This window comes from Cryptotermes secundus, unplaced genomic scaffold (assembly GCF_002891405.2).
Source record: "Cryptotermes secundus unplaced genomic scaffold, Csec_1.0 scaffold106, whole genome shotgun sequence".
In the NCBI taxonomy this organism is placed as follows: Eukaryota; Metazoa; Arthropoda; class Insecta; order Blattodea; family Kalotermitidae; genus Cryptotermes; species Cryptotermes secundus.
The window spans coordinates 330,069-355,223 of NW_019734310.1; the positions used below are offsets into that span (position 1 = coordinate 330,069).

Sequence of the window (25,155 nt, forward strand, 5' to 3'; positions counted from 1 at the left end):
GTCCACAGTGTGGGCGACCTGCCACCCCTTCTCACCCACTAAACAGCGCAGTTCAGAAGTTCATATGAAGTCAGAGTACTTACTCTTATGAGTAATTTCATTCAATTTGTACAAATTCAGATGAGTCGAATGAGAATCCCCGGATATGGCGTTGCTAACGCCCTGAATCACATGCTATTCCGTGCGAAACAAGACTCTATAACGAACTTGTTTCCAGTGATGATTTCTCCTAATCTGTGACTCGGACTATATTGTTCAGACTTCAATTACAAAAGCTCAAACTTTTCCACTAAGTTTCGTTTTAGGTTATTTTTCGTTACAGGCATAGAATCAAAACTGGCCTGCTACAAATTTATTTGCTAATTCCGCAAATTTTAGAAGAATCTACAATAAATTTTAACTTTATTCATTGCAGTCCGTCACATAAGTTATTTTTTATAAAATGATTTGACAACACTGTCACACTGGACGGTTTTGTCAAATCATTTTATGACAAGAAGACGCTCCTTTAAATTTGGACCGCCTTAACATTTTTACGTCCTAAAATTTGGTTCTCACCATGAAGAAGGAACAGTGACTGAGGGTGTGATATAGAATACTGAGATTATTTGATTTCAAACAGAGGAATTAATAGGAAAATATGAGAAACTACATAATGAAGAACTTCATAATTTCTACTCTACACCAAACATTATCAGAGTGAAAAAAATTTAAAGGGAATGAGGACAGGACATGTAGCACGCGTGGGGAAGGGAGAAATGCGTATAAAAGGTACACGGGTTCAAACCCGGCGGAGATCGTGGAATTTTTAAGGGCGGAAAAATTCAGGGAACGAGTCCTCCGGGAGGGACTTTGAGCCGTGGGTCCCGTGTCGTAGACTTACGGCACGTAAAAGATCCTCATGTCTCTAGGAGACCTCTGAGCAAAATTAGGCAACAATTTCCCGCTCAAGTAGTTTCCAATGCCACTGGTAGATGGGGGAAATATCAGGTACCGACGGCCGACCTCGTTGGCTGAACGGAGCTGATAGCACGCACCAGTACCGGTAGGGTATGGCGACAGTAGAAATTAAAGGGGGACGCACAATGGACCAATAACTGGTCTAAGTGCATGGGGAATCCCACCCCCTCTAATAATAATAATAATAATAAATGCGTATAAAGATTTAGTCGGAAAACCTGAACGAAACAATTCAACAACGAAACCTTGGCACAGATTTGAGTATAATACTAAAACAGATATGAACTAATATGTGAACTACATTTTTCTGATTTAGGATAGGATCCAGTAGCGAACTCTTGAACACAGTAATGAACCTAAGCTTTCCATAAAGGGCCCAGATTTACTTGATTTGTCAGCTTCTCGAGAAGTATTATTCTTTATACGTAGAGTTACTTAATTCAAGCCACAGTACGAATATTTCATTTTCTTCTAATTTAATTGGGTCACAGTCAGTCAGCAGTCAGCACCGGAAATGTTACTTGCCTTTACAATCAGAATCTGATTTCCAGTGGGGTTACCTGTAATAATATTATAAACACTAATATGTGCGGTGTATCGGAGGCCCGCGCACCACAATTTATAAATCTGCTCTAACTTATTTAATAGCTGTTTCTAAATTCAGAGAACTCGGAAATGTAGTGGTTTTGCAGTTTAATCAGACGGACATCTTTGCTTGTTACCTAGACAGGCGACACCAAGCGAAGACTAATATGTCATAACGTGTCTTTTACCATGACGTAACAAAGACGAGACAGCATGGATTTTCTGAGTGTCATGCTCAAATTGTCTCTCCGTGGCCATAGAAACGAGCTCAATTAGCAAACCGCGTATCAACTGGGTCATAAATGAACGCTCCGCTCACACACAGCGTCACGGTGAGCGAGTTAGATCCGCGAGGAAGTACCTGCACCCCTGTCAACACACTGCCAATGTTTCTTCCTTAAGTCCTGGTAATTCAGCATTCACACTTAAGTTTTTTTGTTTTGTTTTGTTTCGTTGGTTGAGAGTGAGACTGAGTCCACTTGGTACGTCGGCCACTAATTGGCCTGTTGTACCCGCCCCGGATGATAAAGGAGCGCGCAGAATTTGGTGGAATTATAATAGGTATGTGAAACCGAAATACTGCGAGGAAACCTGCCAAAATGTCACTTTCTTCATCAAAAATGCCTCATCACTTGACCTAAGATCGAACCCGGGCCGTTGTGCTGGGAAGCCGGCGACTGACCGCCTGAGCTATGGCACGGCCTTCACAGTTAACTAGCCAAATGAAGCAATTTTTTTCTCGTGAAACCAACAGTCGCTCAACTGGTCAAAAAATCTGGCTTTCATAGAACTCAAAGTTTGATTACCGCAATCATAAGCGCCCAAACCTGGTCCCTATCCTAAGCCTGATGAGTCCGGCCAACATCCTCAAGAACTACTTCCATATTAATGCTATTTTGTAGTCCTGGTTTAGACTTTCTGAGTGGTTTCTTTCTTTCAGGGGCTCAGATCAAAATTTTGCACACAATTCTCATCTCACCAATTCTTGCTACAATCCGCACTCATCGCTTTATGCTTCATTTAATAACTCTAACTCCGTGGCTTTAGTGCGCAAGCGAACTATACCGACCGAGCGACCGCCGCTTGTCGGCGAAGTTAGTGTCAACTTTTGCGGATAGAGGGTGTCGCGTGGTCAGCGCAAAGGGTTCCCACGGCCGTTAATCTCGGTTTTCTAGACCGGAGTCGCTACTTTTCCGTTCAAGTAGCTCCTCAATTATCCTCACGAGGTTGAGTGAACCTTGTTCCAGACCAACTACTTCTCACAAAATATTATAGTGCCGGGAATCGAACCCGGAACCCCTGGATCTGTAGCCAGGAACTCTGTCTGGTGAAATATGTAAAATATTTAGTGGTGTCCTGTACTACAGGTCTACTAAATGAAATCGAACTAGATTCCCGGTTATTAAACATGGAAACGAATATAAAAAACGGCGTATCCTCCCTATTATGTGTTCATTTTATTGACATTTTTGCAGATATCATATGAAAATATCAACCAATAGAATGCTTTGCTATTTTCGCTTTTTGGGAATTTTCATCTTCGTAATTTGATTCCCCTGTTTACGAACTGTGAATAAAGCGCAGAACTCATTGAATGAAAACGTGAGAGGGGGAGGAAGGGGAAGCAGAAGAACAAAGTACGCAGAATAATGCCATGTATGAACTCCCTGCGGGAGAGGTCATTAATGCTTATTCAGATCGCGGAGGAGAATATAGCTCTCCACGTGGAGGCCGGTTGGAATACCTCCACCGTAGCCCCGGGAGTCGAAGAAGGCGACGAAAACGGAATCCGGTGCCTGGGGATATAACCGATCCTCCCTGTCACTGGAGGAAATAAATACAGAGACCTGGTCCTCCAGGTTGGGGGTCGGACGCAAGGCTGACGACGTCGCTGTGTAAAAAAAAAAAATACTGTTGCGAAATCGAAAGAAATGAAAACCGGAAGGTCTAATTCCCAGGAATGGCAACTTTGGCAGAATATTCTGCGGAAGGCTGTATCTCAAAAAGGGATGTTCTGCAATTATCATAATGATGATGGTGAATAGAGTTCCTCGTACTGAGGCGGATTAGAATACCTGCACCATAGCCCTGCGAGCTGTAGAAGGCGATAAAAAGGTAACTCAGTGCCTGGGGGCATAACTGGGCCACACTGTCACTGGGCAACATAAATACAGAGACTTCATTCTCCAGGTCTGGCAGCCGAGAGCCACCAGACAGTGAAATATGGTCATGGGTTCCGTGGGACTCGAAACCAAGAATCACTGTGCTGGCGGGGGCCAGCAGCAATTTAGCAGTCACGTTGGAGGTTGGACATATTGTTGCGAAATCCACAGAAATAAGAACCGGACGCAATCTGACGGATCTTCTGAGGGAAGCCATGAGCCAAAGAGTTCCGTTTTGCCAACCATGATGATGATGTTGATGATGATGATGATGACCACGACGACGACGACGACGACGATGATGATGATGATGATGCATATAGTTCGTAATCTGTTTAGACGGAAATATAAATGATCTTAATTTTCTTTCTCCATGATGACCCATGGTCTGCCTAAGAGATGAAGTCCCGAATGCCTGATCAGGGCAAGGGTAAGGTTGTTCCTGTGCTTAACAATACCATAAAGACGTATCGGGGAGTAGGTGAATAGACCCACGCTTTCTTGAACTCGGCACTACTTGGAGGTGAGTGGTCAGCTTCACGCCCCGGCCGCTTTAAACCCGGGGAAAGATCCCCCGGTATCCATTGGATAGGAGGTTGGGTGGGGCCCAGAGCCGGTCTGGATGACATGGAGAAATGAAAATTCTTGCCCCCACCGGGACTCTAACTCCCGACCCCTCGGTCGTCCAGCCCGTAGCCAGTCGCTATACCCATTGAGCTACCCGGCTCGGTGTTGAAGAAGTATGGAACAGTGGCAGAATGATTACATGGAGATGAGCGAAGAATGAATGTAAAAGGGGTGGGCCTTCTTGGCCCTTGCACCTCGACTGAAGAAACTCGGAGAGATGTTTGTTCAGTTGCCATTTCGTCCACCGGGGGTCTCACATGAATTCAACCGGCACCGAACCAAATGCTCGTAACATCTCATTAGCTAAGACACGTCCTTAGGAATATTACAATTGGAAAACAAACACTTAATTATTAAATAGCGCCTACAATATATCATGCTTTAAAGTCTATGTCCGAAAATTCTGAAGATATGAGGATACAAATTTCGTTTCTGTACACTTCAGGGTATAGCCATCTCTTCCACAATAGGCTTGATCTGAAACTGTAAAGAATTTGTAAATCCTAGAGCATATCATGACGCTATTTCACTTAAAAGCGAGAACACATTGTTACTTTTCGAAGGAGTTTTTCATTGTCTACTATAGTCAATATAATACAAGCTTGGATGTAAGGATCCTAAACTTTTTCTGTAGGGAAAAGAAAAAATCAAAGAATGCTATGTTATATGGTTTCCCAGACAACTGGTATGTAGATTTGGAAAGCAGCTAGTCTGAAGCCTTACAAGGTACAGGCCCGTCAGTTACGAAGGAAGGTGTTACAGAAGAAGGTTCGAAATGGAATAAGGTACTATATTTTCGTGTGGAATTTATCAGGTAGAATTCGTCAAACCAAATACGTTGAACAATATATTGATGTGTTGTGATCTTTGATATGTAAAAAGTATTTTATTAGACTTTTACTCAATTCATCTTCCCAGATTAACTCTGAATTGTGTTTGTGGGATAGTGAACCAAATTTCCTAATTCATTTCAAAGTTTTGAAACATAATCCTTAAGAAAAATGCGTTATAGACATGGATTTTATTTTCCATAAACGTAAGAATCTCTGTATAGACTATTTTCATTTATTTCTCTTCGTAGTGTCATTGTAACTCTTCCTGAATATTTAAATTGGTATTGTGTTCAATTATATATATAATTAATCCTCAATAATAACGGTCCATGATGTATATACTTATATTTGTCATGGCAACTATGAGATGTCATGACGCGTCAGCAAACGTCAGCAGACAGTATGAAGATGTGATGAAGGCATCAACATCTTCAGGTGGCCTAAGTCTTCCTGGAGACTCCTTTTTGTCTGCATACGAAACTAGGTCTTATTCTGCACAGATACCAGTGTCATCTGAACATCCAGATATCGATAACGAAGTCGACAAAATGGCACTAACAGATTCCATGATGTTATCGTCGAATAGTGATAAGGAATGTGAGATGTGTGTGTCCGATAATATTGATAAGAGTCTGAGGGAAATCTTAGAGACGAAAGGTGGGACCAATTATTCCAGCTCAACACCCGTCAACGTGTCTACCACCGCAGAAAAGGATGAAAAGGTGGATTCAGATGTGGGACAAGAAGAGAAAAGGGGTACATTTACAGTATTTGAGGGAATTAACAGTAGTGTAATGTCGAGTGAAACGAAAAAGATTTTGTCGAAGGGAGGCAAGAATTTTATAAAATCACTAAAACCAGTTAATTCTCAAGAAGTATTGACAGTGGTCGAAATAACTACGATTTTTTCCACAGAAACGTCTGAAGAAGGGACGTTGAAAATTTCGAAACAAACAAAAAAGAGTATACCATTGCTGCGATTGAAGGTTCAGAATTCTGCAATTGAAGCTGATGGTGGTAACGCACTTGCAGATGTACCGGGACACATATCAAGTAAACAAACAAGTGTTTTATTTTCCAAAATTAACAGCACTATCAATGAAACAGTAAACAAACGTCAGAATAACGAGCACGGCCACAACATTGCTTCATGGAAGGTACCAGCTCGAGATAATGCAACGTTCTGCAATCAAACTGTGTTTAAAGACTGTAATCCTGAAACGAATCCAGTTGCCCTCCGTTCCGAGACTCTGCGGCTGAAAGATTCAGCAATAAAGCCAACAACGCTTCAGCATCCCAGGATGGCATCTGCGCCCGTACTGAAGTTTCCAGACGTGCCGGAAGGGGAGGAGCTGCACATCCAGGAGCTAGGATTGTCGGAAGGGCTCTTCGTCTTCAGCTACATTAGCAGTTTCCTCTCCTGGATACAACCCTACGACTTCCCAGTAGGTAAGAAGAGAATGGGATGTGCGTGAAAAGGGTAGATCTCGCCTTCACACTTTGCACCAGGCTTGTACAAACGAGATTCTGGTAACCGAGTCATACCAATTAATCTTTCTTTCTTTCTCGGTTTATTAAAAAAATACTATCAAAAGATGAAGTACATATTACGCAGTATATATTGAATGGGGAATACTGGCGCTGAAAATAGTCCAGACATATTTAAAGAAACTAATCCCACATGTGTTTTGAGAGTCACACAGAAAAATCACGACAAATCTTACTCAAAGCGGAAAGATAATCAATTTAAATTTATTTTTCTGTTGAAACCATGTGAGGTGAAGCTGGTGACTTCATGTACTAAGGCTGATAAATCATTAGGACCGCGGGTTCGAATCCAACTCACTTCACGACTATTGTTCTATAACATTAGAGGCCTTACAAGAAATATTCTGAAAGAGAATTTAGTAAATTCCAGTAACACAGTAACAAGGAAGGCCAAGGCCTCATGCTAGTTCAGGTTATATGTAGTTTTCCCATGTCTTTGGGCACTTATGCATTATGATCAAACACATTCGAGGACATTTCCTGCGTAATGTTCAAGAGGCCTACTTTCTAGTCACTGAACATGAAAAACTTAAGAGTGCATTTATGTTTCCAGAAGTTTTGCGAGATGCCCTTTGGAATCACGTATCGGTGGGCGAACTTATAAGTCAGGTAAGGAATAATCTACATTAACTTTTATTTGCCTAAGTCGTATTTAAAATACTGCATCAGCTAAACTTCTGGTCAGATATCACCAAGGCTCGCCACTGGAACAGATCCTGAGTCACTCCATCTAGCTCACATTTCTACAGTCTCCTCCTTCTTCCTCTTCTTTCGCGCATTATGCTGAGCCTGTTCCGGTCTCACGTTTCCACCAATTCTCCCCTAGGGAGGCCAATGAAACTGTATCCACTTAGTTGACTTTTTTTTTTATTGATTCCTCCGGTATTCTTCCTACGTGTTCGCTCTCGATTTTGTTACTTTTTGAATTACTGATTCAACTCTTAATTCAGTTCTCTTCTCCACAAAGTCCGGACCCCTTTTGGGGCCCACCAAGCCTCATATCCAATGGGTACCGGGGACAATTTTCCCGGTTTTACAACGTCCGGGACGTGAAGCTGACCAACCACCTCCAATGCGGAGGCCAAGAATGGATGAAGCTTCACCTCCACTCAACCATATGTCTTCATGGCATAGTGCTTAATTAAAATTTTAACTTTTTTTAATCTTAATTCCGTTTTAATATCATATTGAAATGATCTCGCCTTGACCGCCGCTTGTCGGCGAGGTTAGTGCCAACTTTGGCTGATAGAGGTTGTTGCGTGGTCAGCGCAACGAATCCCCAAGGCCGTTAATTTCGGTTTTCTAGACCGGAGCCGCTATTTCCCTGAAATAGCTCTTCAATTATCATCACGAGGCTGAGTGGACCCTGTTCCAGAACCACTACTTCACAGAAAATCTGGTAGAGCCATGAATCGAACCCGGACCTCTGGGCTAAATAGCAAAAACGCGATTGGAAACTGTAAGCATTCCATACTGGAACACATCTCTTTACACACGTATTCACTTGAATCCAGCCACTCCAAAGCATACAAACGCAGCTCATAAGACAGCGCAAGATGCGACACTGTTCAGTCCCTACAGGTGGAGGTGCTGTTCATTGTGTGTCTTGCTGTTGGAGCTGTGCTGGCACTCGCAATGCCCTGTGTGCTACTAATCCACGCCTGTTGCCGTCTGCTGTTCGCCACTAGAAACACCGGGTGGACAGACGAATCTTCCGTTGACACATCCAGCGACTGTGCTGCCAACTGCCGGAGATGCTCTCTGGTGCTTGCAGTGCAACTCATCCTGGTGCTTCTTGTGTGAGTACGGCCATACCTTAATTTTTCGCCAGAAGAACAAGGCAGGGAAGTACTTACGTCGCCTAGGTTTCCTTCATAGTATCCAATCTGTATGTTGACGAGTGCATAGAACCACATCCTACCTACTCCGTTTTCATAAGAGGCCGCTGTTAAAATCTTAAACCTCATACAGTACCACAAAATATATCACGATTTTCCTCCTATTCACAATTCATGATAATGAATAAATATGGAATAGGCCATACTGGCCCAAGCGCCGCGCATCCCAATCCCTCTGTTCAGCCCCCACACTATCTTTCGACCAAATATAATTGATGGTTTGGGTTGTGAGCATTTCATCAAGCACCTGTCCACGCTTTCGCAGGGTCGGCATTGTAACAATGTTTGTGACGAATGAGCAGATGTCACGGGCAGTAAACCAGACACCAAACGTCGTTCACATGGCCCTCAATGACGTAACGACTTTCCTGCGCAACTCACACAGTCAACTTCGGTTTGTTGTCACGAGATCTCTGGACCACACGGTGGACGCCATCAGCAGTGATCTGGATAGTGAGTAGCAAACAAATTACTGGAGTAACCTCACTGTGGCCTCCTATTCCCGCTTTTACCTAACTCTGTATTTTTTCATGTCTTCTTTGTCATTGTTATTGTTGTTGCTGTTGTCTTCTAGTCCTGAACCTTTCCTTTAAACTGCTGGGCAAATGATTGATTCCTGGTTTGAAGACTGCTGTCTTCTGAGGTATGACGCCATATAGCCTAGTCGACTTTACAGATGTTATGTTCCTATAGCAGAGAGAGGCCTACAGGTACAACGTCTGGATTACGCCGACTAAAGCTTGAGTTTCCTCGGGTAGCGGTACCGTAATCAAGCGGCCGTAATATGACGGTGAATGACGTCACTAAGACGTTGCCATGGAAACAAAGGAACATGGTCATTCACCGTCATATTACGGCCGCTTGATTACGGTACCGCTACCCGAGGAAACCCAAGCTTAAGTCTACATGCAGTTACTGTTTCTGTATTAATCTGCTTATGATATTCCCAAAATATGCAAACGGCATCTCTTTTTTCTTCAAAATAACATGAAACATGAACATGAGACTGTGTATCAAAGGGGATCCGATTAAGCAATGCATGGCCATACGTGTTTCCGTACTAAACAAAAAGCTGCAGGAATAAAAATGATTAATATGATTTTCGTCTTGCTTTAATTTTAGAGATGGCTGGTTATCTCTTTTATACGTGTACATATCATTTCACACAAGTCTTTAGAAATCAGATACAAATAAAACTGAATAAATTTCCCTCTTGAAGTTTGAAAATGATCAACCAGAGGTAAGCGAAATTCCTATATCACACAGCATGAGCTTCATTAAGTTACTGCACGAACTGCAGCAGCCATTTTATTTCTTTACTTCCATCGCTCGTCTTTTGTTCCTTTATTAGCACACAGGGAGGAAAGCGCTGTAGGACACCATATAAAAATCGAGTTAGCACCGCAGCTGATATTTTATGCTCCACTTCAGATATTATTGAATAAACCACTGTGAATCTAAGGCAAAAACTATAGATTCCTGGGCGTCCTTTATGGTAAAGTGAAGTAAAAGTAAAGCTATCCCTGCAACAGGCCGTGGAGGCCCATAGGGTTGTGAGACGTTGAGGGTCCCACATTATCTAGACAGTTGGCTCAAAGATGGCGGTAAGGTTGTCAGCCTTACGCGCCGGCCGCGCTTTACTCCTTAGGAAAATTATTTTAATTAATTCCTGGTACTCATTTCTGTTAGAGACTGAGTAAACCCCAGGGCCTAGTGCGGCTGGAAGGATTATGTTAACTGAAGAAATCCAATGACCTCATCGAGACTTGAACCCGCGACCTTCCGGCTTGTAGCATATACCTGAATTGAAATGTTCCATATTTGTATTGGAATTTTCGTGTTTGAAGTAAACTAAACAAACAAATGTAATATACACTGCTTTTGTAATATCGAAAAAAAAAATTAACCCATCAAATAATGGTTTTGCGTAAATTGTATGAAGGGGCCGCTGTTAGTCGCTGGCTTCCCACCGTGGTGGCCCGTGTTCGATCCTGGGTCTGGTCAAGTGGGATTTGTGATGGACAAAGTTGCGCTGGGCGGCTTTTCTCCGAGTACTTCGGTTTCCCCTGCCAATCTTCATTCCACCAAATTCCCTATCATCATAATCACCCGGGTCGGGCTACAATAGGCCAATTAGTGGCCGCCGTGCCGAGTGGACACAGTTGGACTCCACCCCCCACTAATCAAAATTAAAAAAACTTGTATGAATATCTGAATGCAAAAACCCTAATAAAACCTCGTTAGAGAATAAAAGCCTGGTTATTAAGGCACGCGCATTACCAGTATTAAGCGCACACTTGAACTGTATATAGGCCAACCGCATTAATTCATGCGCCGGCCGATCAGTGCGGTCCGCGCGCCGTTAGCGACAACGTGTAAACAGGCGGACCTCCTCCGCACGCTAGTCGTCAATTGCAGTCTAGGAACCATCCGCTGCTACACAACGGCTCATTAATCAAGTTCCCGTGGAAACGGATTGGGTAGGAAACATTACCGGAAATGTAGAAGCCGGTGACTCCTTTCCGGTCAGCGCCTAAGTTGCACCGCGTGGACCAATCGGGAGCAAAACAATATAACGAGAAAGAGTATAGATGCCGAGGAATTTCCATCGTCCGAAGCGCTACTAAGCAACGACTAACGAATGCAGAACACATTGGAAAATCGGTAGTGTATTTTACGAAGGAAAATCCGAAATTATACGCACTCTCGCCATAACACATCTTTAGGATTGTCACACTGCCTTCTGCGCATGCATGCTTAGAGCTGGTACTACTGTGGTCACGTGATGGCATCATTTTCCTTGATGCTGTGACAGTGTAAACATGGCCGCTCAGCTAGCAGTCTGCACCAATGATTAACAAAGAACAGTGATCCGATTTCCCTGATTGGAAGGTGTGTCAGGGGCTGAAATTCATATGTGGGTTCATCACTATGAGCCAGAATCCAAAAGCCAGAGAATGGCGTGGAAACAGCCGGGATCGCAAACGAAGATGTAATTCAAGACTCAATCTTTCGTGGGAAAGGTGATGCTAACCGTTTTTTTGGGACTCAAAAGAGACTATGCTGAAAGACTACATGGAAAAGGGGTGTATGATCAACAGTGCAAGATACAGTGATTTGCTGGCCAACAATCTGAAGCCAGCGATTCCCACCAAACGCCGAGGCCTATTGTCGAAGAAAGTGTTGTTGTTGCATGACAATGAACACTCACACAAGGACGGCGAGACCGTTGAAACCATTAACCATTTGAGTTTCGAGGTGCTGGAACACCCTGCCTACAGCCCAGATCTCGCCCTTTCCGACTATCATCTCTTTGGACCGCTCAAAGATGCTTTACGAAGTTTTTTGATTTTCTACGGACAAAGAAGTGGGGGAAGCGGTGCATAAATGGTTGCGCGACCAACCGAAACCTTCTTCGTGGAGGGAATACGCAAGCTTGTGGACCGCTGGACCAAGTGAATCGAAAAGGGAGGAGACTATGTAGAAAAATGAAGTACTTGTTCAACCCCTACTTTTGTGTATATGGATTGGAAAAACAAGAGTGCGGATAATTTTTTACTTCCCTACGTAGTAGTTGTTGTTAGAAGGTATTCCGTTGTAACCGTTCATTCTAATTGGTGGACTATTTTGTATTAATTAAATCTATATTAAGTTAATATCACGTAAATACAAAGAGATCCGGCAGATAGCCAGCTCTTACACGCAGAAGGGACATAGTTCAAGTTTTGCTATGTGGACAGGAAGTAACATCTGGTACTTTCCTGGAATTCTGGCAGTTTCAGCAAAGTCGGAAAGGCTTTGAGAATTTGAGAGCTGACAGCTTGGAACAGCTATAACTTAGAAGTGGGAGGGCCGGAGCCTCATCCCCTGATCGTAATGCATGAAGTCTCTGTCAACCTTAGCGTCAGGTCAGCAACTGCCAGAGTCACATGGCAAAGCAACATGATTGGAAATTAACACATTTATGGAACCTCCTAGTTTGAAAACTTAACCAATGGCAAAAGTGGAGGGTGGACTTCTCTTGGAGTCTGTGGTTCGTGGACCTCAGGATTCAGAGAGAGGACATTCCACTTCAAGGAGTCTTCATCCAACTTTCGGCGAAGTCAGTCTCAAATTTACAACTACGTTCCTTCAGAAAAGAAAGTATTACATGTTAAATACAATTAACTGTAAACATTAGAGTTTCCGTTGTATTCGGTGAACGGAAGTGAATTAAATAATTACTAAGTGCAAAAGTCGGAAGTGGTGTTTGTGATTGTAGCGTAAGGTTCTTCCTGCCCTGCCTGAGCCTACAGGAAGCGAACTCTCGCCTACCAGCACCAACAACCATAATTCTCCTCCATTCCCACCTAACTTCTCGACATCCACGAGAAGAGGGAGGACGGTTATAAGTGGAGCACAACGTAGGAGCAAGGAGGACGGTTACAAAATGGCAACCAACGTAAGGGCCCAACGAAGTGAGCGGTTAGACCGTATATTCATTCTAGAAATAATAAATGTTCATTATAGAAGTTTACCACGAGGTTGTCTCTTCTAGCATCGACAATCCCACACTCGGTAACCCCACAGGAGCTGAGGATCTCCCAGCGGCGATTATGATGAGTTCTATCTCCTGGGGTATAACACTGTGTAGTCCATTTGTAGGATCCAAGAACAAGTCAAGCAAGAAACCAGCATGAAGCAGGTGGCAAGCAGAGCTTTGCTTGTTCTGCGATCCTCAAGATGGAGGCGATATGTTCCTCAAAAACGTCAGTTCATTTTTAACGGACTACACGGTTTTATATTCCTGAGGATATAACTCTTCATTTAGTAAACCCCTTCTCCAATTTCAATGCCAAGTAGACATTACGACAGTCCATATTGCAGAGTTCTTCCTGAGAAACTTTCAGATCTAGAAAGTCAGTCCGCATGTCAATAAATTCCCTGCCTCTTAAGGAACCCAAAGTCTCATCACTGTGTTCACAAAAGCCGCCATCGGATCATACCTTGAACCAGTTTAATCCAGCCAATACACAATCTAATTATTTAATATCCAGTTTAATATTAAACTCTCGTTAAAGCGTAGGTCTTCCAAGTGGTCTCTCCTTCTTGATTTTCCGAAAAAAAAAATCTTGTATATATTTGATTGAAACTCAGTGAACAGCCGCTGACAATTCAAGTTGAGATATTGCTGTTTTTCTCTCTCTCTCACACAGACGTGGAAGAACTTCTTGGTCGCCCTATACAAGAAGAGTTGGCCATGGAGACCGGGGTAGATGTAGCACTGGAAGCACTCATAGATGTCAGTACAGGTCAGATCAAACTCCAATAAATAATCTAATTTATGTCATGGCAGTTCCAGGCATGGACTTCCCTGAAGAGCTAAGAGTTTCTTGAGGTGGGGTGAGTCCATTTGGCACGTCGGCCACTAACTGCCCTATTGTACCAGCCCCGGATGATAGATGATGGGTATTAAGCAGTCGGTGGAATGAGAATTGGCAAGGGAAACCGAAGTACTCGGAGAAAACCTGCTGGAGCGCCACTTTGTCCACCACAAATCCCACAAGATTTGACTTGGAATCGAAGACCAGCCGCCGCAGTGTGAAGCCAGGGACTAACTGCTTGAGCTATGGCGCGGCCCTTAAGCTGATAGTTACTCACCACGCGAAGAAAAACCTGAGAGGGTGTTTCTGCTAATTTTAGAATATAAGTTGTAGGAATGAGAGATTAAGGATCACGATGGAACTAAAATACTGCCCCCCCCCAAGTCTTCCCTTGAAGTCCTTAGGTCATTTAATGGATGTAGGCCCAAGTGATGTGGAAAGTCGCGAGAAGGTAAATAAGCAAATAGCAAGGGTCATTATTTGCAATTTCTGTATGGGTACCCGCGTGCAATTGTAGCCCAGACTTCTATTTCAGCCCCAGGGTTCAATGGAACAATTCCTGCTTCTGCCACTACCCGTTTAACAATTTCAACATGCAATCGAGATAGGGGTGTGCAAAACTATTTTTGCAGACGCGAGAGCCATGTCAGAGAGAGTGGAGGCGTTACTGACATCATGCGCCGAAACGGGTGAGCTCATCGCCGAAAGTCAGGAGCGTCTGGCCGACCTGCGCCTACAGGTGGACGCCTTCCGCCGTCAGTGCCCCTCCAGATACCGACCTCTGTGCGACACTGTGGATACAGCGGGACTCGAAGTGGTGCTCCGCCTCGACGCGGTACGTTACAAAGATAACTACAACAGGACTCCACTATTTGGAGGGCACACTTCTTCCAAATCCCCTCACTAAGAATCTGAATCCTTCGTTGGTCTCGGCAACGTTAGTTCGCAAGGTTACACCGCTTATTCACATTCAGAAGATCCTGGTTTCTATTCTTGACTAATCTTTTCCAAGAAAAAATATTCAACATGTACACGGTTAACGTAGCCATGTGTTGTGTCTTCAGAAGCCCACGACCGGTATCTTGGCCTGCCTCCGTTACAAGGACTAAGTCTATCGCTTCCATGTCTTCGCCTAAAGTCCCTGGTATCTTTTACTCTTCGGTCTACGTTGCTAAAGAAGATTAGGTTTAGGTTACGTTTCCAGACACTCTAGACACTATGCTACAAGCCGGAAGATCGCGGGTTCGATTACTGATGAGTTCATTGGATTTTTCGATTGACCTAATCCTTCCAGCCTCAATACACGCCTGGCGTCGACTCAGCCTCTAAGAGAAATGAGTACCAAGAATCTTCCTTGGGGGTAAAGGGCGGCCGGCGCGTAAGGCTGACAACCTCACCGCCATCTGTGAACAGACTGTCTGGGAGCCTCGACGTCTCACAACCCTATGCGCCTCCACGGCCGTTTACAGGGATAGCTTTACTTTTTTTACCTTCCAGGCAAGCTTATCTGTTTATGATTACCAGTGAAACCTGTGTTTCACCTTCTTTGACAATAAACACAACTACTTTTCTTGGTGCCACGTATCTTTATCTCTAAGATAATTTCCAAACCATATTTCGGCCAGAACTGATCGTTACCGCGGCAACCAATACACGCGCAACAATAGAAGAAATGTTTGACGCGTCTTTTTCTATGCTGTCCGTGTCGTATGAAAGGAAATTATGCAACAGTTCTTGTTCTTCGCAGAACTTCTTGCTATGAAATGAAGTCTCTACAAGTATTAAAATTCAGGATTTTAGTGGGTTTTTGGACTTCTTCCATCGCCCGGTATTCTAGAAAATAGAAAACATGACTTTTCGGAAACTGGATCTCTTTCCGTCCTCAAGTGAGTGGGGAAGACACCTACTCAGTTGGACCCCTAAGAAAGAGCTAAGTTCAGTGATTGCGGTTAGCTCCTTCTATGGGGCCCGACTGAGTAGGTGTCTTCCCCCCTCACTTGAGGACGGAAACAGATCCAGTTTCCGAAACGTCGTATTTTCTGTTCTCTAGAACATCGGACGATGGAAAAAGTCCAAAAAATCCAGTAATTCTGACTGTTATACACCATCGTCAGAATTCTATAGAAGTACTAAAATGTATGTTACACTTGTAAAAGTAAAAGTAAAGCTATCCCTGTAACAGTCCGTGAAGGCCCACAGGGTTGTGAGACGTTGAGGGTCCCACATTATCTAGACAATCGGCTCAAAGATGGCGGTAAGGTTGTCAGCCCTAGGCGCCGGCCGCGCTTTACTCCCCAGGAAAATTATTTATTTAATTCCTGGTACTCATTTCTGTTAGAGGCTGAGTGAACCCCAGGGCCATAGCGCGGCCGGAATGATTAGGTCAACTGAAAAAAATTCAATGACCTCATCGGTATTTGAACCCGCGACCTTCCGACTTGTAGCATAGTGCCTTAAGCACTACGTGACATAAATGAGATGTAAAAATTGGGATTAAAATTGTGTGTTAGTAGAAGCTGACGTGGCGACGTTTGTGGTGCTTAGATTGGAGCAGGTAGTCGTTGCCTTGGCAAATTCGTCCTGTGGAGAGTGCGCTAACGGATGTGATTTGTTACTGTCTTTAAGCTGAAGTTGTGCGGTTAATCTGGCTGTCTGTGTGGTGTATTCCTTGGTTTCCTGCATGAGCTGTTCTACTAATGTTCCATATTTTATTGCATACTGTGTCGAGTTTTCCTTGTTGAAGTTTTACGTTAAATATAACAAAAGAAAACACATTCTCACCGAAACTAGAGCCTTTCAAATCTTAGAGAAAGTGTAATATTTCGATAGCGCTAATTCACCATAGACACTTGATAAAAATTCAGTTTCAGTCTTTTTAACGACGAGACAAGACATTTGTTTCATAACTAAACAAGAGACGCCCAAAGAGTGTTTCCAGAGCAGTGCTTGTGTGACCTGCATTTCTAACAGCACGTAAGTATCCTCAGAGAAAGGTTCCTCAGTTAGTAATCCGAACAGTGCAGTGACGATGTAACTCCCAGCGAGGTCTAGCACGTCAGCTGGGAAAGATTTGTTCTTCTTCAGGTCAGTGTTCGAATTCCGAGAAGATACAAAATACATTCCCTCCTTCACAGAGTGTCTATATAAACTGTATCTACCTGCTGCCATCGAGCTTGGCCATCTGATAGCTTTGCTGGTTACTCTAATGGTCATTTAGAGAAACTCAAACCTTTCATAACTTCTGTGCTTATGTTTCAGTGTTAGGACTTGGATATTTTCAGGAAATGGCAAATAATTCGCCTGAGATGGTGTAATTCGCCTGAGAAGGTAAATGATTCGCCTGAGAAGGTAAATGATTCGCCTGAGATGGTGCATAATTCGCCTGAGAAGATGAACACTTCGCCTGAGATAGTGCATAATTCTCCTCAGATGGTGCATAATTCGCCTCAGAAGATGAACAATTCGCCTGAGATGGTGCACAATTCGCCTGAGATGGTGCATAATTCGCCTGAGATGGCGCATAATTCGCCTGAGAAGGTAAATGATTCGCCTGAGAAGGTAAATGATTCGCCTGAGACGGTGCATAATTCGCCTGAGAAAGTAAATAATTTGCCTGAGATGATGAATAATTCGCCTGAGGTGGTAAATAATTCGCCTGAGATGGCGCATAATTCGCCTGAGAAGGTAAATGATTCGCCTGAGACGATGCATAATTCGCCTGAGAAAGTAAATAATTTGCCTGAGATGGTGAATAACTCGCCTGAGAAGGTAAATAATTTGCCTGAGATGGTGAATAATTCGCCTGAGGTGGTAAATAATTCGCCTGAGATGGTAAATAATTCGCCTGAGATGGTGCATAATTCGCCTGAGAAGATGAACAATTCGCCTGAGATGGTGCACAATTCGCCTGAGATGGTGCATAATTCTCCTGAGNTAAATAATTTGCCTGGGATGGTAAATAATTTGCCTGAGATTGTGAATAATTCGCCTGAGATTGTAAATAATTTGCCTGAGATGGTGACTAATTCGCCTGAGGTGGTAAATAATTCGCCTGAGATGGTAAATAATTCACCTGAGATGGTGCATAATTCGCCTGAGAAGGTAAATGATTCGCCTGAGATGGTGCATAATTCGCCTGAGAAGATGAACAATTCGCCTGAGATGGTGCATAATTCGCCTGAGAAAGTAAATAATTTGCCTGAGATGGTGAATAACTCGCCTGAGAAGGTAAATAATTTGCCTGAGATGGTGAATAATTCGCCTGAGGTGGTAAATAATTCGCCTGAGATGGTAAATAATTCGCCTGAGATGGTGCATAATTCGCCTGAGAAGATGAACAATTCGCCTGAGATGGTGCACAATTCGCCTGAGATGGTGCATAATTCTCCTGAGAAAGTAAATAATTTGCCTGAGATGGTGAATAACTCGCCTGAGATGGCAAATAATTTGCCTGAGATGGTAAATAATTTGCCTGAGATGGTGAATAATTCGCCTGAGATGGTGCATAATTCGCCTGAGATATTACATAACTCACCTGATATGGTGCATAATTAGCCTGAGATGGTATATAATTCGCCTAAGATCGTTCTGAAAATTCACGAGAATTTAATACGCCAGTTAGGCCTGCGATTTAGGGGCTCCAGGCCGCCTAGTAATAAAATACTTCGGTCTTTTGTAATTTACGAGTTACAAGCATTCAATAAATCCAAATTCCGTGTCTAGTCACTAACACGTGACAATATTTAAAGACTCTTTACTAATTTTACGTGTTATTTAATACTGAATAAGAACAGAGGATAATTAAGGTGAAGTTGAAAAGACTGAAGAGTAAGTTATCTTGGTCTTCTTGAAGACATGATCCTAGGATTCGTATGGAGGGACTGAAGAACTGTGTCATAGCTCTCAGGGTAAACGGTATCCAGCCTGAATTTCGGAGTAAAATTCATGAAAGTACAGCGGATCGGGTCGAGATGACGCTACACAGTTGCCGAGCCATGTCATGGATCCAGCTAGCCACATAATCATATCTGTTTTCCTGCTTCAACGTAGTTAGCAACATGCTTACAGACAATCGCAACATTACCCCAGAGTCCACAGCAATAGACAGCACTTTGTGCCTTGTGCACCATGATATAAAGATGTCTGTAACAATATTTTTCCATGCTGGACCCTGTTTGTGAAAGACGATAGTGTTTCTAAGCCCCCGTACATGAAAGTCAGAATTTAATTTGCAGAGACAGTCTTGGAGGTACAACTTCTTGTTGGACTCTTAGACCGTTTTGTGTGTTTCGTTTTGAGTTTTTTTAAATCAATTATGCTTCCAAGACATATTTTAACCTTATAAGTTCATCATCAGGTAGATACACTTACGTAATTGTTGCGCTGTATTGCGTTTTCTAATTCCTTGTTCTAAAACTCGGTTAAAACTAATTCCAAATTAATGTTGAATTTTGTTGAAACATATTGTTTTTTACTTTTATTTATATTTTTGTGAACTTCGTGTGGTCAGTATTCCGAAGTAACACAATTCTGCAGCCAGCTGCTCACGCCGGTTCCTCGTTCGCGAAATTTTCTACCTTGAAGATGGAGGCGATGTGTTCCTGAAACATCGGTTCATTCAAGATCTAAACTGTGCCACATCGCCACATTCTTTTTGAAGCAATTGTCGAGAACATGTGGGAGCCTCGACATATCACAACCTTAAGGACCTCCACGGCCAGTTACAGAAATAGCTTTGCCTTTTATTTCATTCTTGAAATATTTAAGTATCAAACCATTAACAATAGTGTAGCTGGACGCAGCGATCCGGGTGCGTGCATTGCTCTCTCAAATGGAATAGAAAACAAACAAAAACAAACACTGTGATTTTAGTCCGCAAGAGAACTATACCGACAGAGCGACCGCCGCTTGTCGGCGAAGTTAGTGCCAACTCTAGCGGATAGAGGGTGTCGCGTGGTCAGCGCAACGAATCCCCACGGCCGTTAATTTCGGTTTTCTAGACCGGGGAATATAAAACAACAATAGATATTCAAATACACGAGAACTACATGCTCCAGCAGCTGTTCTCACTTCCCACGAAGAGCTGAATAAATTATCGACTAGGCGTCAGCTTCTGTGGGTTTAGCGCTTTGGATACTGAAGCTCGTAAATCGAACCCCTAGACAGGTTTCCTTTTGCGGGAATGTGTTTAGCGAGTCGTTTCCTAACAATGGATAGACACGTCACAAAATGTATGAGAGAGGGAAAAAAACCGTCAGCCTGATTGTTTGTGTCACCAAATAAGTTGTTGAATCAACATACATATTTCCATTAAATACGGTATGAATAGCAAGCCCTTAGAGGCTAATCAACATTTTTGCCTTCCTATAGTATTCCTGTCCTCCATAATACAAACATGGTGGTCAAGCGAATATAAGCTGCGAGCGACACTAACGCCACTTAAAGCAGTGGCGTGAAATTCTGTATGGCAGTAGACATTTGCAGAATGCATATATTACTTTGGTAATGTCTTTGTAGGAGTATAATGTCATATAGAAAAAAGTAGCCACTTCAAAAATCCTAATTTAGCTTCCTGTTTTGTGTACATTGTGCAAACAACGCATAATATGAATTAACATAACACCTGTGTTGCAGCTGGTCACAGACGAGAGACTGGCAAAGATAAGGGACAGCAATCTGTCCCTAGAGGCACAGCAAGCACGTAAGGAATTTCGGCTCATCCCTGTACAAGTCGAGAAAGAGACTAGGAATGCGCGGAACGGTAAGTCACATGAACAGAATTGATTTAATTGCGAGAACAAAATTCTAGACGAAAACCACGGACATAATTATAAGCAAATACAAAACTGGGACTGTGTGTATCTATAATGTGAATTACCGGGAGCACTCTAAATGCTTACACGTATCTATGGAAGGCATTCACGTCTAAATCCATATACACGTTCCTTATTCAGCTTGCTATATCCAAAAATTTCGATGTAAAATATAATTCTTATTATTTTAGATTGAAAACCGATGTCTTGAAATACTGACCGCCTCTGTGGTCTAGTGGCCAGAGTTCCTGCCTACTGATCCAGAGGTCCCGGGGTCGATTCCCGGGGCTATCAAATTTTCTGAGAAATAGTGGGTCTGTAAGGGGGTACACTCAGCATCGTTAGGATAACTGAGGAGCTATTTCCAGGAAATAATGGCTCCGGTCTAGAAAATCCGAGATTAATGGCCGTGGGGATCCGTTGCGCTGACCACGTGACACTCTCTATCCTCAAAAGTCGGCACTAACTTCGCCAACAAGCGGCGGTTGCTCGGTCGGTATAGTTCGCTTGCGGACTACAGGCCACGGAGTTGTTTAGGTTTTATGTCTTGAAATATTAACATACGTTTATTCAAGGGAAACAAAACCCCTCACAAGCCAGATTTTGTCTTAATCACTAAGGACGAAATTAAATACATCTCACGTGCATTGTCTTTCTTGATGCCGTAACTCCGAATTTTACTCTGTCTCTTAGATACACTCATAAGACAGAGAGGCATGCATGTGCTCACCTATTAACAAGAAGTTATAAAGATTTCGGTATTAATGAATCGCGTAACTGATAACTTCTTTACAATGTGACCCAGTCCCAATTTGGTCGCCATACTTTCATCTATATAGTGATTAACTACAGACAGGATAACTGGGATTCCTGGTATGAGCAGAAGTTATCTCTCTTCTCCCACAATGCTCAGAGCTCTTTTTGGATCCCACCTAGTCTCCTATCCAATGGGTGGCGGGTGTTTACTTCCTATAGGAAAGCGGCCGGAGCGTGAAACTGACCACTCGCTTCCAGCTAGTGTCGATGTTAGAGATGTATGAGAGATACAATCTTAGACAAAAGTAGCTTAAAGTCCAATTTAACGAATATCTGCGCTTTGTATGCCTTAAATAAAGTCAGAAGCGAAATAAGTGACAGAGTCACTTTTAATGTGGGATTGTTTTTTTATTTCACCACTTTTGTGGGCTACATTTACATTTATATCACTCATTATAATAAAATTTTTGACTGAATACTCTCTGAATCGAACCTAACAAAAAGGAACACTGGTTGAATTTAAATTAAATGGGTGTGGAGCATAATTCGAGGGTTAGGTGTATATGTTTTCTTTTTATTGCCTTAATTCGTTAAATATCGACAACACACGTGTATGTTTTCATCATAAATCAATTAGGACAACTGATGAAATTGGCTACACACATAAGAAACATTCAGAAACATCAGACAAATGCCACACCTATACAGCACACACAGCACATGAATCCATTTCAAGGATACAGCTAAAAAAAACTAAACTCCGTGGCTTGTCCGCAAACGAACTATACCGACCGAGCGACCGCCGCTTGTCGGTAAAGTTAGTGCCAACTTTTGCGGATAGAGGGTGCCGCGTGGTCAGCGCAAAGGCCACCGACTGCTGTTAATTTCGGTTTTCTAGACCGGAGCCGCTACTTTTCCATTCAAGTAGCTCCTCAATTATACTCACGAAGCTGAGTGAACCCCGTTCCAGACTCACTACTTCTCAGAAAATCTGGTAGCGCAAGGAATCAGAACCCGGGACCGCCGGATCTGTAGTCAGGAAATCTGACCACAAGACCATAGACGCGGTCTCAAGCCTTCAACGAGATTACTCTAATCTCGAACATATCCTACTAATGTCATATGATAGACGACTAATTAAATAAATTAAGAAATACGTATAACATTGAGATCAGTTTGAGGAATGAGTGAGTATGTGTAATGTCCGTGGGTCTTGTGACAACGTGTAAGAGTGTGCTAGACAGAGCTGACCTATTAACACACAGAGATACTGGGTTTTCGGACTTGTTCCATGGTCCGGATTCGAAATAGCTAAAAACACAACGTTTCGGAAACTGGATCTGTTTCCGTCCTCAGGTGACGGAAGACACTCTGTTGGGTCTGTGGGAACATCCCACATACTATCACGCTGTTTCGCCGATCAACAGACAACACTCACTCCTAAGTCAGTAGCACATTGCTGCATATTGAGAGTCTGAGTCTGAGTCACGTTGCAACTGACGGTCAGTCAGTCTGTCTGTCTTGGTGTCGAGCCCCAGCTGGGGCTCATGACCAGATATTTCTTTTGAATGAAAGTTACTGTCTTGTCCATGTGTAGCGCCCTCTCTGACGAGAGGTCGGGTCTGTCTGACTGACAAATGTCAGTCAGTCTGTAGTACTAAGTCCACTGTCTGTATTTACATATTTATAATACACTTATTTCTTATTTAAATGTACATATATACACGGCCTCTGTCAGTCCAGGCTAGGTACAGCAGATTATGCCCTTTTTATATATATATAAGTATCCTAGTAGTATTAGCTACCACGGCAGTCTAGTCACTTGAACGGTCGTATGCCTGACCGCCGCCAAGTTTAAGCCTCTTATACTTTCTGTGTCGGGCTTCGCCTTGTCCGATGTTGCGAACATTCTCATTATCATGATTTTGTATGACTTCTGCTTGTTGCCTGCATAATTTTGTTATGTAATCATATACGTACGGGATTTTGAATGCCATGTGCAAATCGCGGACCGGTGTGCGCCTTGGAAAATTGCCAATCGTGCGGAGAACCTTGTTTTGCAGGCGCTGCAATTTCACTAGATGAGTGTCTGCCGCAAACTCCCAGGCGGGACTAGCATAAGTCATTACGGATCTAATAAGAGCTTTGTGGAGGGTCAGTTTAATGTTAGCGCTCAATCGCTCACTTTTGAATAGGGAATACACTCTAATGAATGTTCTGAAGGCCTTGGCTTCGATCATTTCTATGTGTAATCTCCAAGTCACTTTCTTATCGAAGATTACACCTAGATATTTTGCACTATTTACAAATGGAATGTTTCTTCCATTTAGAGTAAGACAAGACTCAGGCGGTCGACGACCACGAGAGAAGTAGACCCCCCGAGTCTTATCTTCATTAATTTTTATATTCCAGCGCTCACACCAGGTCTCCATTGAGCTGAGACCGCGCTGGAGTTTTCTAACAATAAAACCCTCTTTGCGATCTGTCGCATACAGACAGGTGTCGTCTGCAAAGAGGGCCAGGTGAACGCCCTGTGTATGGGGGGCATCATTTATATACAAATTAAAGAGAGTAGGGGAAAGAACAGAACCTTGTGGCACCCCTGCTTGCATTTCCCTTGGCGTTGACATTTCGCCTTCAACAGAGACCCTGAATTTGCGTTTAGAGAGAAAGGACCCAATAAGCTTGGTCAAAGAGTTGGGGAATTTCAATTTTGATAATTTAAACAGCAAGCCTGAGTGCCACGTGGTATCAAAGGCTTTTTCGATGTCCAAGAACACTGCAGCCGTAGACATTTTATTGTTGAAATTAAGGGTCACGTGGTCCGCCAGCCTCATACATTGCAATGTCGTGCTGTGACGTGCACGAAAACCAAACTGACTTGCGTTGAGCAGGCCTCTTTCTTCAATATGTTTACGGAGGAATTTCAAAATTACTTTTTCGAATAGTTTTCCTGTCGTGGACAGGAGGCTGATCGGACGTAAATTTTGAGGAAATTTCGGGTCTTTACCCGGTTTAGGTAAAGTTATTATTTTTGCTTCCTTCCAAGTATTTGGAAAGTGAGAGAGCCGAAAACAGTGATTGAATAAGTGAGTTAGGTGAACCAATGGTCTCCTTGGAAGGTGCCTGAGGCATTCATTTGGGATGCCGTCAATTCCACAGGCCTTTTTTAATTTCAGGGATTTTATTAATTTCTGAACGTCACATGGTCTGATCCTTAGAGGAGGGTTTTCATCCACGGCTTCCAGCAGAGCTGCTGCACATTGCTGTCAGCTCTCATATTTATACAGCACTCGCTGTCCAGCTCACTTTTCATCATCACGTGCGCTAACCAATCGCATTGCTGCCCCCAATCATATTTATACAGCACTCGCTGTCCAGCTCACTTTTCATCATCACGTGCGCTAACCAATCACATTGCTGCCCCCAATCATATTTATACAGCACTCGCTGTCCAGCTCACTTTTCATCATCACGTGCGCTAACCAATCACATTGCTGCCCCCAATCATATTTATACAGCACTCGCTGTCCAGCTCACTTTTCATCATCACGTGCGCTAACCAATCACATTGCTGCCCCCACTCATATTTATACAGGGTTTGTCCGAAA

General features: G+C 43.1%; 1 protein-coding gene across 1 annotated transcript in view; it reads left to right on the forward strand.

The window, feature by feature from the left end:
• The first annotated feature begins 5,520 nt into the window (after nt 1–5,520).
• LOC111868420 (prominin-1-A) overlaps nt 5,521–25,155 on the forward strand; it is a 36,372-nt gene continuing 16,737 nt past the window's right edge. Inside the window, exons 1-7 of the mRNA XM_023859031.2 lie at nt 5,521–6,616; nt 7,269–7,324; nt 8,288–8,514; nt 8,879–9,066; nt 13,809–13,904; nt 14,609–14,811; nt 20,610–20,736. Coding sequence (XP_023714799.2) covers nt 5,521–6,616; nt 7,269–7,324; nt 8,288–8,514; nt 8,879–9,066; nt 13,809–13,904; nt 14,609–14,811; nt 20,610–20,736 — 1,993 coding nt within the window. The remainder of the gene's footprint in view (nt 6,617–7,268; nt 7,325–8,287; nt 8,515–8,878; nt 9,067–13,808; nt 13,905–14,608; nt 14,812–20,609; nt 20,737–25,155) is intronic.